This window comes from Salmo trutta, chromosome 13 (genome assembly GCF_901001165.1).
Source record: "Salmo trutta chromosome 13, fSalTru1.1, whole genome shotgun sequence".
Lineage (NCBI taxonomy): Eukaryota > Metazoa > Chordata > Actinopteri > Salmoniformes > Salmonidae > Salmo > Salmo trutta.
In genome coordinates this window covers 64092210-64105552 of record NC_042969.1, presented here as the reverse complement: position 1 = coordinate 64105552, position 13343 = coordinate 64092210, and the positions used below count along the sequence as shown (strand labels likewise).

Sequence of the window (13343 nt, the reverse complement as noted above, 5' to 3'; positions counted from 1 at the left end):
ACCAAAAATCTCAAATTTGGACTCGACAGATTTCCACTGGTCGTGTTTCATGGCCCAAGTAAGTCTCTTCTTATTGGTGTCCTTTAGAGGGTTTTTCTGCAGCAATTCAAGCATGAAGGCCTGATTCATGCAGTCTCCTCTAAACAGTTGTCTGTTACTTGAACTCTGAAGCATTTATTTGAGATGCAGTTAACTAATAAACTTATCCTCTGCAGCAGAGGTAACTCTGGATCTTCCTTTCCTGTGGCGGTCCTCAGAGCCAGTTTCATCATAGCGCCTAATGGTTTTTGCAACTGCACTTGAAGAAATTTCAGATTGACTGACCATGTCTTAAAGTAATGATGGAATGTTGCTTATTTGAGCTGTTCTTGACATATGGACTTTGCCCTAAGACCAACTTCTGTTTACCCCCCTACCTTGTCAGAACACAACTGATTGGCTCCAATGCATAAAGACATTTCATCAATTAACTTAACAAGGCACACCTGTTAATTGAATTACATTCCAGGTAACTACCTCATGAAGCTGGTTGAGAGTGTGCAATGCTGTCAAGGCAAAGCGTGGCTACTTTGAAGAATCTCAAATGGAAAATATATTGATTTGTTTACGTTATTTCATAGTTTTGATGGTCTTTACTATTCTATAATGTAGAAAATAGTAAAAATAAAGAAACCCTTGAATAGGTAGGTGTGCAAACTTTTGACTGGTACTGTACATTGTGGGTTATACTGCAAACTGTTTTAAGGGAGAGTGTGAGAACACTTAAATTGTATGCTAATGTTTTGATGAATTTTATTTATTACAAATCTGAACCGGATTGATGTATCCTAAATGGTGCAAATGTATAACTCACAAGACTCAATATACTGATTATAATGAGCTGCAAACTCAACATCAGAGCCAAGCTACAGGTTTATTACATACTAAGAGTGAGGTTTATACATTCTTGGTATGATCCATAGCAAAAAACAAAACAAGAACACATTTGTGGGAGGGAAATTAACTAATTTGTGGGATGAAATGGAGTGTCCATGTATAATATGACAGAAGGGACATATCAACAAGCAGGGGAACAAGAGCATTCTCCATTCATCACCTGATGAGAACCTTCTAATACTGGTCCATTTATTCCCCTAGTTATTCTACGAGGCTGCTCTAATAACTAGAATCTTAAGCGGTAGTCATCCACAAGAGCTCATCGGTCCTGACCTTAGCCCTTCAGGGATGACATGCCTGCTCTCATGATCTCATCCACCAACAGGATGTTGCTGGCTATTACCGTGCTGTGTACAGAAAGAAAAAAAATCAGATGAACAGTTTAATCCAAAGGGTCATTGATTCGTAAATCTACAGGGTAATACTGATTTGAGATTTTAAAAGGGTGTGTTCTTACCATGAGTGAAGGAGTTGTTTCTTAACACTGTAGTTATCCCAAACCCCAGCTTCCGAAGCGACCATTGGTTCACCTAAAGAAAGGTAATGAGTCAATTTAAAGGTAATTTTAATATTTCTTTATTTGACATAGGAAATGGGTATGATGTATCTTGGATGTGAAATAAATCCATATATACACCCAGTTTGAGCTTTTAGGGGAAAGAACATTCCATACCAGAGCTCAGGTCCACTCCAACCAACTGACCACTCTCTTTGTACTCAGTCTGGAGTTTGACCAGGGTCTCCATTGGATCATACCCAGAGTTCTGGGCAAGGACCTGAAGAGAAAGAAAAAGTCAATTAGCAGTAGACTGCAAGACTTTTCTTAAAGGGTTACTTCAAGATTTTGTCAACGAGGCCCTTATGTACTTCCACAGAGCCAGATGAACTCATTTTTATGTCTCGGTGTCCAGTATGAAGGAAGTTAAGAGGTAGTTTCATAATCCAATGCTTGCTAACACTACTTAACAATTGCGCTAGCTAGCAACTTTCTTCAAACTGCACGCAGAGACATAAGTTCATCCAAGTCTTGGGAAGCAGATAAAGGGTCTAATTGTCAAAATCCCAAAGTATCCCTTAATCTAAAAGCTAGATATCCTTCATTATCAGAGTTATATCAATAGAATGTCAAAGCATGGACAAAAATAAGAAAACTTAAAACCTTTCTTGTAAGACTCATTACTTACCTTAGGGATGATGAGGAGGGCATCAGCGAAAGCCTGCACACCCAGCTGAGCCCGGCCCTTCACTAACGGTTTGTGCTTTATCAGAGCATCATGCACAGCCACCTCAAAGGCCCCGGCCCCTGACACCACGCAGCCTGCAAAGTCAACGCTGGGGTCAGTCTCTGAACAACAGCTGATAAGCAGTACTGAAGAGCTCAGTCAGGCACACATTGACAAACAAAATTAAGTGATTTGAGGCAAAGTGGAGTTTGAAGATGTGAATGGATGCTATCTGACCTGACTAATCAACATTCTATAGGGACTTGACAGTGGGATGTAACCTGAAATTTGTGTATGCACTAAAACTAACTACTTCGAGAGCTTAGGACTTCTAGGTTCTATCTGCAAAAATATGATTCTGAGATAATTGGCTTTAAAGTTCCGAACCCTCATTGGTTTGAATGGTGTCAGCAATTCCTATCTTGTATTCTTTAGAACTTAACCACATGAATTGAGGTATTTAAAAGTATATACATAAGTAGAGAACATTGAACAGAACAAGGCTATGGCAATAAAATAAGACAAAAAAAGCAGATAGAACCTTGTAGTCCCAAGCTTGACTTATATTCACTCCTCTATTGAGTAGGTGAGGCACAGGACAGCACTCACTCTTAGTAAAGAAGTGAAAGGATGCTTTTGCATGGTGTCTGACTGCATCCACTACTGACAGTGACACAGAATTCATCCATGCCTACAAATCTATTTCAGCAATCAACATTTACAGAATCAGCCACATCTTGATAAAATCAAAGACTCCCCCATTCAATCTATCATCTGACGGTAAAGCCTAACAGAGCAGGATTCAAATAGTTTCCGATTAATCCTGCCTGGAGTGCCAGATGAACAGGGTTTGAACTTCCATTGCAGCGTTACGTACCGTCCTCGATGGCGTTCTTGACGGCCCTGAGCCCGTCCCTGACTGCGTCTTTGATCTGGGTCAGGGTGTGTTTGTTGGGTCCCTTCACCAGCAGGGTCACTGACCGGGGGTTCCCACACTTCTCTATGAATGTGTACTTCTCCTCACCCTGTATGGGGGAGAAACCACTACATTACATATTTAACTTCATGATAAACCACAACATTACATATTTCACCATCATGATATCTTACACATTTTTCCCAAATCATAGATTTTCATAGTATTGGAAAGAAGGGACAAGGCAAGCTGATAGGCCCCTTTAGTATCCTTACTCAGTGTGGTGAATTTGGACAGTGATTCCACACACACACACACACACACAACAGGAGGAATTCTGTACTAACTGTTTGGGAAGCAGACTGGTATAGACCATTTATGACTGCTTGTTCTGGTCATGAGGTAAATAACCAGTATGTTAACTCACCAGTGTGTGTTCATAGACCAGACCAGCCTGGCCCAGGCATTCTGGAGTGAGGTCTTCAAAAGAGTTCATGGCGATACCTCCACAGGCCAGGGTGAGTCTGGGGGGAGGGGAAGAGACCGGGGGCAGACAGGTCAACAAGACAAAGTAAATAATTCAAAAGTAGTAACACAGACACATTGTATTCACTCCTCCACTGAGTAGGTGAGGCACAGGACTGCACTCACATTTAGTAAAGTAGCAGTGAAAATATGCTTTTGCATTGTATCTGACTGATTTTTATCACTGACAAGAGTAACAATTGGTCCGAGCCTAAGAAGTGTACCTCAGCAAAATGCACTGTTCAAGCTTGTAAACAAACAAAGATGGAGGCAGGCTATATTTATTTTACCTTTCCATGTTCCTCCTCTTGGTCCTACGCAGAGCTACAATGCCCTCTTTGGCCAGAGCATCCAGGGAATATGGGTCAATTCCCTGTGAGGAGGAAAATACAGTTGGGTTCATTAAATATCAAAAATATAATTCCAATCAATACAACTTTATGGTGCAACACTGAATGTACTGGTCTGCTGAATACATGTGGAGGAGAATGCAGCTCCACCAATGCAGAGGTTACAGACCACACTACTGTAGCACAGAGTCAAATCCAGTGGAGCTACAAAGAAAGCACACAATGGTGTTCCCTGTACCGTCATAGTATTGCATGAGTCTTCAAATCATTTCCTTTGAAAGATTGAGATCACAGTCCACATTTCCAAAATAATTTCTTCACTGGCGAAAAAAGCAACATACCTTCTGGTTGAGGACCACAAAGCCTTTGTTGTTATCAGCACACACTGCATTCTTGAGCTCGATGATCTTCTTCACACGCTCCTCAATGAACTTCCTCTCAGCAGCCACCAGCTTCTCCCTCTCGCCAGCACTCTTGTAGAAGAAGCCAGAGTTCACCTCGCTGAAAGTAAAGCAGCTGTTTATGAACCCATGCTCTTTTCACAAACTGCTGAGGACACTCCATTGGGAAAGTATACAACATAGGCGGACACACCACAAGCCCCCTTACTGTAATAGTTACATCCTATAAATAGTGACTTTCCAATGACCAAAATTCATTGCTGCTTAAAAAGAGCTTTGCCTTATCTCTTAAATTAACTCAACTGCTGTACTTGTATTAACTTCTCCATGAAGTAGGTGAGGGACAAGACAGCACTCACCTTAGTAAAGAAGTGAAAGGATGCTTTTGCATGTTGTCTGAATGCATCTACTACTGACAGTAACACAAAATTTGTCCATGCCTACAAATATATTCCAGATAGTTAAAGGCAAAGCTAGCTGCACCAACATTATACTGACGTTTTCTCATATTCCAACGAGGCGTTGCAAGTGAGCACAAAGGCATCCTCCACCCGTTTCTTCATGTCAGGATGACGGGCACCGTGGTCCAACACCAGGCCTCGTATCAGCCTAGGGAGGGGACACAAAAGTCACAATGTTGGACACAATTTGAATGTACTCTGTGTCAGTGACTGTCAGGTGAGTGTGTATGAGAGAGATGTACACTCACTGTGTGTCGCTGTCAGTCTTATGCTTCATCTCCATTATCTCCACCATGAACAGGTCAATAGGCTCGTTGGGTCTGTTGATAGCCAGCACAGCATCCACCACAGCCTGCAAAATATCCACAAAGTGAGGGGGTGAAGTTATTAGATGTACTTATCATACAATCAGATGACAAGTACAGCAATTACAGTATTGCTTGATTGAGCTTGTCCACAGAGTGATTTTTAAAAATGTATTATAAAAAAGTGGCCTAGCGGCATGCTCGCCCCGGACACTTGTTCACGTTTTCTAAACGTTCTCCCAAAACCTGTCACTGAAATTCACACTTCTACTCAGTACAACACACACATTGAATCGGAGGAAGGAATATACATCAGTGGAGGCTGCTGAAGGGAGGACGGCTCATAATGGCTGGAACAGCACAAATGGAAAGGCATCAAACACAGAAACTAAAGATGCACGATATCAGTGAACATATCGAAATCGGCCGATATTAGCTAAAAATGCCAACATCGGTATCGGCCCAATGTCTAGTTTAATGGCGATGTGCAAAACCAATGTCAAAGTTGATGTGCATACCTATATAACGTAGGTAAATTACGTAATGACGCCACGTAAAATTTTGTACAACACAGCATTCCTAACCTAACCCACAATGTCTGCTGTGTGGATCGAGCAGTCATTTGAAAGAAAGAAAATTTCCACGAGACAACTCAAAAGGTGAAATCCATTAAACGCCAAGATAATGGAATTCATTACCCTTAACAAGCAACCGTTTTCTGTTGTGGGTGATGTTGGCTTTCGCGACTGGTCGAGCACTGGTACACACTAACGTTATCAGGTGCGCTATTTTTCAGATGTTGCCCTATCGGAGTACCACAGTAATAGCGTCACTGCTATTAGCTTCACAACATACTATGGACCGCCGCTTGGGTCTGCGTGTCAAATTATACACGTCAAACACTATTTGACGAGCACTGTAGGTGCGCGAGACAACTCTACCAGCATCATAGCATACGTATCGATGAATGAATCGTTGTGACATGAAATACGAGTGATAGCGTAATCAATGTGTAATAACTACGTAAAAAATGTATGAACGTGTTAAATTATTATGTGATGTGCAGTCATATTCAGGTCCTGATTGGTCAAATAGTGTTATTTGACCCGCAAAGACCCAAACGGCATTTTATAGAAATCCTGGTTGAGAATGAAACGACTGAACAAATTAACAACGAAACAGCACAGCAAGTAAGTGAAAGAAATCGGTTTTGTTTATGTTTTACTGGGACATATGAAAATGCCAACAAAATTACTTTTGTGTCAGTGTGGTGTGTGTAACCTTTATTTAACTAGGCAAGTTAGTTAAGAACAAAATCTTATTTACAATGACGGCCTACCCCGGCCAAACCAGGACGACGCTGGGCCAATTGTGCGCCGTCCTATGGGACTCCCAATCACGGCCGGATGTGATACAGCCTGGATTCGAACCAGGAACTGTAGTGACGCCTCTTGCACTGAGTTGCAGTGCCTTAGACCGCTGCGTCCATGTGTGTGTGATAACTATTTAACTGTACTAGAATGCTTAAAAGGCCGCAATTTTTTTAAATATCGGTATCGTTTTGTTTTGGAAAGGAAAATATCGAATATTGTTATCGGCACATCACTAAATGAAACCATGTGTTTGACACCAATCCAAGACACCAATCTGGATGAGCTCAAATGTAAAAATCTAACAGAAGACTCATCAGGTTCTGCATCCCCGCTCGTCATCACGGCTAAATTATATACATTTTTAAAACTGACGGAGGAACAGACACGCGTGAAGAGCGAACGGAGAGAAGCAGGTGAGAAGGGTGGCTGGTAGGGGATGCGGCTGGCAGATTACAACTGCCTCGTGATATGCGCATAAAAGTGAAGTGGCTATTTTTGGACGTGCGCATTCAAGAGACTAGAGACTGTTGCTTAAATTCACCTATATTTATAAACAAAACTGACTTTATAAACATTTTATCAACAGGTGCCATCAGGTTCTTTAGAACGGTAGGGCTGAAAAAGTCAGTAGTATCATATGAAACGTTACTACGGTATTCTAAAATGTTGATATCATAAGTATCATAATGTTTTGTTACTGGTATACAGTGCAACAGTACCTGACTCAAGTAAATCAGCTAAAATTAATAACATGATTAGAATGCATTAAGTTTAAAATCAGCTGTGTTTGCTTAAGATGGGGAAAAAGTGTGACATCACGCCGTCCCCCACGGACTGGAGTTACCCATCCCTGCTCTAAGTATTTGAAAGATGTCAAATCGTTTGGACACAGATCTGGACAAGTGCTTGCTTGAAGAGCAATAAAGTAATGTAAGCCAGATTCAAGAACTCTCCAACCCACCACTCACAACTAACAGTCAAACACACACTCCTACCTCTGTGAGGAGATCAGCCAGCTCAGCATGGACCTTGGTTCTGAGGGAGGTGCGGGCTACGTGGATGAGGGTCTCTCTGTCCATCTCTCTGGTCACCTTCATCTCCTCCAGCACCTCCAGAGCCTTATCCTTGGCTGCCTCAAAACCTTCTGCTATTATCCGTGGGTGGAGACCCTTTTTGGTGGGGGAAAATCACATAAAACCGGTTGGGGGAAAAAGCACAGGAATAGGGGGTTAACTAATGGTACTGGGATGCAGATTCTGAAACCTGCTTTAGTGGCACTGATTCTACATTTATCAATTAACTATCACACAACCTTGCTAAAAATGAAATTCTTTATCAAAATCCCTTCTTTCAACAAGGAAACTACCAGTGTTGGAAAGGGTATTTCAATGACATGTTGGAGGCTTCCCCCAAGCCAAATCTCACCTCTGACACATACAGGTCTGCTTGTTTCAGGAGCTCCCCAATGATGAGCACATTGGATGTTGTACCGTCACCTGTGATGTCATCCTGTGCCGTAGCCACTTTGGCAATCAAGGATGCTGTCGGATGCTGGATTTGCTGATTGAAGAAAAGACATAAGTGTCAAAGCAAGAATATAAAGCAATCCATCTCACACTTAGAAAGGTTACAGCTGTTAGATGAAATGTACTGGTCTGTTGAATACATGTGGAGGAGAATGCAACTCCTCCAATACAGAGGTTACAGACCAAACTTTACTCTAGCACAGAGTCAAATCCAGGGGAGATACAAAATAAGTAGACATGGGTGTTCACTGTGCATCAAACTCATGGGAACATTTTTCTTACCATTTCGTGCAACAAGACATTACCATCTTTGGTCAGCTTTATGTCACCAGCCCCTGATACAAGCCTGCAAGCAAGCACACAAAAATGATTTGTTAGAGAGACATGTTTGCATATTTAATACATTACTAGATGCATTGTAGGCTTATGTCTCTAATCATGTGTATAGCTAGAAGGCAATAAGACTAGTTGTATATAAACTATGATACAGTCAGCTTTTAAGTTAGTGTCTAAAGGGCCTAGGTGTCTGCTGATTATCCTTTCTAACTAATACCATTGGTCAGATAATCCAGTGCCTATTGTAAAACCTCTCCCTGATATTCCAGCCAGCTAAATCAAAGCCCTTGATCATAACTCAGTTCCATTACACATAAGAGTCATTGGACAAAGGCATCTTCTGTATGGGTGAGTTTTGTTAGGAGTAGAGGTCAACCGATTAATCGGAATGGCCGATTAATTAGGGCCGATTTCAAGTTTTCATAACAATCGGTAATCGGTATTTTTTTACACTTTTTTTTACACCTTTATTTAACTAGGCAAGTCAGATTAAGAACACATTCTTATTTTCAATGACGGCCTAGGAACGGGGGTTAACTGCCTTGTTCAGGGGGGATTTGGGGATTCATTTTTGCAACCTTCTGGTTACTAGTCCAACGCTCTAACCACCTGCCTTACATTGCACTCCACGAGGAGCCTGCATGGCAGGCTGACTACTTGTTACGCGAGGGCAGCAAGAAGCCAAGGTAAGTTGCTAGCTAGCATTAAACGTATCTTATAAAAAACGATCAATCTTAACATAATCACTAGTTAACTACACATGGTTGATGATGTTACTAGTTTATCTAATGTGTCCTGCGTTGCATATAATCGATGCGGTGCCTGTTAATTTCTCATCGAATCACAGCCTACTTCGACAAACGGGTGATGATTTAACAAGCGCATTTGCGAAAAAAGCAGTCGTTGCACCAATGTACCTAACCATAAACATCAATGCCTTTCTTTAAAATCAATACACAAGTATATATTGAGCAGTGGTAGGCACCAGCTCGTAGGCACCAGCTCGTAAGCATTCATTCAAACAGCACTTTCATGCGTTTCGCCAGCAGCTCTTCGCAATGCGTTGCGCTGTTTATGACTTCAAGCCTGTCAACTGCCAAGATTAGGCTGGTATAACTGATGTGAAATGGCTAGCTAGTTAGCGGGTGCGCGCTAATAGCGTTTCAAACGTCACTCGCTCTGAGACTTGGAGTAGTTGTTCCCCTTGCTCTACATGGGTAACGCTGCTTCGAGGGTGGCTGTTGTCGATGTGTTCCTGGTTCGAGCCCAGGTAGGAGCGAGGAGAGGGACGGGAGCTATACTGTTACACAGGCAATACTAAAGTGCCTATAAGAACATCCAATAGTCAAAGGTATATGAAATACAAATCGTATAGAGAGAAATAGTCCTATAATTCCTATAATAACTATAACCTAAAACTTCTTACCTGAGAATATTGAAGACACGTTTTACATTTACGTCATTTAGCAGACGCTCTTATCCAGAGCGACTTACAAATTGGTGCATTCACCTTAAGATATCCAGTGGAACAACCACTTTACAATAGTACATCTATATCTTTTCTTTTGGGGGGGGGGGAAGTTAGAAGGATTACTATATCCTATCCCAGGTATTCCTTAAAGAGGTGGGGTTTCAGGTGTCTACGGAAGGTGGTGATTGACTCCGCTGTCCTGGCGTCGTGAGGGAGCTTGTTCCACCATTGGGGTGCCAGAGCAGAGAACAGTTTTGACTGGGCTGAGCGGGAACTGAACTTCCGCAGAGGTAGGGGGGCCAGCAGGCCAGAGGTGGATGAACGCAGTGCCCTTGTTTGGGTGTAGGGCCTGAAGGTACGGAGGTGCCGTTCCCCTCACAGCTCCGTAGGCAAGCACCATGGTCTTGTAGCAGATGCAAGCTTCAACTGGAAGCCAGTGGAGTGTGCGGCGGAGCGGGGTGACGTGAGAGAACTTGGGAAGGGTGAACACCAGACGGGCTGCGGCGTTCTGGATGACTTGTAGGGGTTTAATGGCACAGGCAGGGAGCCCCACCAACAGGGAGTTGCAGTAATCCAGACGGGAGATGACAAGTGCCTGGATTAGGACCTGCGCCGCTTCCTGTGTAAGGCAGGGTCGTATGCTTTTATATGTTCCCATGTTCTGAGCAAGGAACTTAAACGTTAGCTTTCTTACATGGCACATATTGCACTTTTACATTCTTCTCGAACACTTTGTTTTTGGATTATTTAAACCAAATTGAACATGTTTAATTATTTATTTGAGGCTAAATTGATTTTATTTATGTATTATATTAAGTTAAAATAAGTGTTCATTCAGTATTGTTGTAATTGTCATTATTACAAATAAATGCAATGTAAATAAATAAAAAAATAAAAAAAATAAAAAAAAAATCGGGCGATTAATCAGTAGCGACTTTTTTTGGCCCTCCAATAATCGGTATAGGCGTTGAAAAATCATAATCGGTCGACCTCTAGTTAGGAGCCCAGCGTTCGTTCTGAACATTAACGTGCATTGCTTGCAATATGGTTTTGGAAACCGTATCTTTCATATCAGCGAGAAATAATTTTCAAAATACAAAAAAGTTACACTGATAAACACCTTTATTGGGTTAGTGGTCCCATATGGTCATATATCCATGTTACAGCGCGTGTTTATGGAAGACAGAGGGACCACCTGCGCTAATTAGCCATCTAGCGTTAGCCATCTACCAAACACCTGTGTGTAACGGAAGGCTGCCAGAAACGTGTTGTCACTGAAAAATGCAGCTGGCTGCAACTGTGATAAAGCCGGTTAAAAGTGTATATTTTGCATTTGTGAAATTATTTTGATGTGATAAGAAAGTCAAGGGCTTCATGTTTCTAGAACCATAGCGCAATTGAGAGTCGATTCACGATTAGATGGAGCATTTGGCTGTTTTGGCTACCAGAGCCAGTCTACCTCTAAAAAGAACATGTGATGTTCTTAGACCTTAAAGGGATACTTTTGGATTTTGTCAATTAGACCCTTTATCTACTTCCCCATCCGGGTCTCAGAGAACTTTGTATGATTCTTTACATAATGCCGAGACCCACCATTTAGTATGTTACGATTCATATGGTATGTATTAATTTGTGGACGTCCATCACCCATGTAATATGATATGTTATGAATTACAATTTGTAAGATATGTTACGAATTTAAAACATTTACAATATGTTAAGAATTTGCTAAACATATGGTATGTTACAAATTCCAATTAGTTGTGGCTAACGTTAGCTTGCTGGATAACGTTACCTAGGCTAGGGGTAGGCTGGACAATAGAACGAGTCAAAATTCACCCAAGGCTGAAAATAGCAAAATAACATTTGCTAAGCTGGAACACTTGCGTGAGCCCATAGCAAATGAATGGAATGGAAGGTTCGCAGAGGCTGTTTTGACTGGAGTGATGCTTAGAATTCCATTTCGCCTAAATGGCACCAAAAAAATGTATCCCTTTTATTTGACCACTACAATCTGTTCTTAGGACAAAACTGAAAAATAACAACTTGTGTAGAAAGTTAACATCCGCACCTCGATGGTGCCAAGTGTGCTTATGTCTGCATAAAGAGGAACTGGGATTAGAACGTTCGGAACGCGAGTTGGTGCCACAGTGCTCAACAGAACTAATAGGAGCTGGCAGGGTGAAAAATTCCCTAAGGCCTGTTTATTCATGATTACTTCAAAACTATGGCAGGCAGCTGGGACATATGGTAATATTATGAAACTGGGCTCCACCGCAGATGCAATTAACTAGTTTTTATTAGAAAAAAAGCATTGCTAAAAATGTCATGTGTCCAGCCTACTAGGGGTTAGATTATGGTTAAAGATAAGCTTCACCCATTTTTAATGTTATATTGTTTTTGTGCATCTGAGTGTTCTATCGATTCCCAGGGTCATTTCATGTTTTCATGTGTATCTGAGTTATTGGAGTTCAAGCAGGCACAAATCCAGACAGTATGATTTAGCACTGTGATAGAGTTTGCAAAGCTGTCATGAAGGCAAAGGGTGGCTACTTTTAAGAACCTCAAAATATATTTTGATTTGTTTAACACTTTTTTGGTTACTACATGATTCCATGTGTCATTTCATAATTTTGACATCTTCACTCTTATTCTACAATGTAGACAATAATAAAAAATAAATAAAAACCCTGGAATGAGTAGGTGCCCAAACTTTTGACTGGTACCGTGTGTGATATATAGTTTTTTTAAATACTTCCCACGGCTATGCTCAGACTTTTAGTGATTGTTCTAATGCTAGTGCATTGCTCAATTGTGCTAGCGCTAGTTAGCAACTTCATTCAAACTGCACGCAGAGACATACCACGAGTTTAACGTTACCCGACTCTGGAGAAGTAGATAAAGGCCCTCATTACCAAAATCCTGAAGTATCCCTTTAAGGAGTAATACTGTAGTAGTAACGGTAGGTTCCTATGAGTACATATTCGGCTAGCTAAATCAAAGCTAACTAACAGTAACGTTAGTTAAAACAAGTATTTTGGAGGTGGCTAGGAAAGCCACTATCTAGCAAGTTATGAGTTTCTTAGAAACTACTGTCTACAATGGATCTGACAAAAGAAAAATGTTTAATACCATAAATGGCCTACTGGCTGCCAGGCTACCACGATGCTAGCTACAGCTAGCAGCAGTAGTAGTAGTAGCATGCTAGCTAGCATGACCAGTCGCACTCACATTTTCATTGTTCCTTTTGGTCCCAAATTACTTTTGAGCACATCCTGAAGACCACGCGCAGCACTGATATTTACTGCAAGAGCGGCTTGAGCACGGGCCACCTCAGCTTTTGGGTTTAATGCCTTTATTGCAGTCATGGTGTAAACATGAGCTATTCAGTTAATCCACGCTGTAGAATTTACAGTAACGACTAAACTAACAGAGGCCGGTTTCTGGAACTCTCTGGGCTTCACGTGCGGAAATTGACAGAGTGGTCCCGCCTTACTGTATTTCATTGGCCAGCTGTTAG

At 41.5% G+C, this 13343-nt stretch overlaps 1 protein-coding gene and 3 non-coding genes across 4 annotated transcripts; all 4 read right to left on the bottom strand.

The window, feature by feature from the left end:
• Positions 1-775: 775 nt before the first annotated feature.
• LOC115206295 (T-complex protein 1 subunit zeta) lies at positions 776-13287 on the bottom strand. The gene is made up of 14 exons (XM_029773083.1): positions 13055-13287; positions 8299-8362; positions 7916-8050; positions 7486-7659; positions 5061-5164; positions 4850-4960; positions 4292-4451; positions 3891-3973; positions 3503-3599; positions 3037-3184; positions 2121-2254; positions 1610-1712; positions 1394-1466; positions 776-1283 (listed from the first exon to the last, which is right to left on the bottom strand). Exons 1-14 carry the CDS (start codon positions 13189-13191, stop codon positions 1211-1213), a joined length of 1596 nt encoding a protein of 531 aa, XP_029628943.1. The 5' UTR covers positions 13192-13287; the 3' UTR covers positions 776-1210.
• On the bottom strand, positions 2719-2850 carry LOC115206899 (small nucleolar RNA SNORA15). Its single transcript, XR_003880879.1, has one exon. It is a non-coding gene; the product is annotated as a small nucleolar RNA SNORA15 (small nucleolar RNA).
• LOC115206900 (small nucleolar RNA SNORA15) lies at positions 4661-4791 on the bottom strand. Its single transcript, XR_003880880.1, has one exon. It is a non-coding gene; the product is annotated as a small nucleolar RNA SNORA15 (small nucleolar RNA).
• Positions 8134-8272, bottom strand: LOC115206902 (small nucleolar RNA SNORA22). Its single transcript, XR_003880882.1, has one exon. It is a non-coding gene; the product is annotated as a small nucleolar RNA SNORA22 (small nucleolar RNA).
• Positions 13288-13343: the final 56 nt, after the last annotated feature.

What these genes read in the sequence shown, in the direction of transcription:
- LOC115206295 (XM_029773083.1), bottom strand. Translation starts at nt 13,191, where the DNA reads ATGACTGCAATAAAGGCATTAAACCCAAAAGCTGAGGTGGCCCGTGCT. An exon ending in ATGTCTTGTTGCACGAAATG is followed by an intron (nt 8,051 to 8,298) that starts GTAAGAAAAATG and finishes TTCTTCAATCAG; the next exon opens with CAAATCCAGCATCCGACAGC. An exon ending in TGGAGTGGACCTGAGCTCTG is followed by an intron (nt 1,467 to 1,609) that starts GTATGGAATGTT and finishes ACCTTTCTTTAG; the next exon opens with GTGAACCAATGGTCGCTTCG.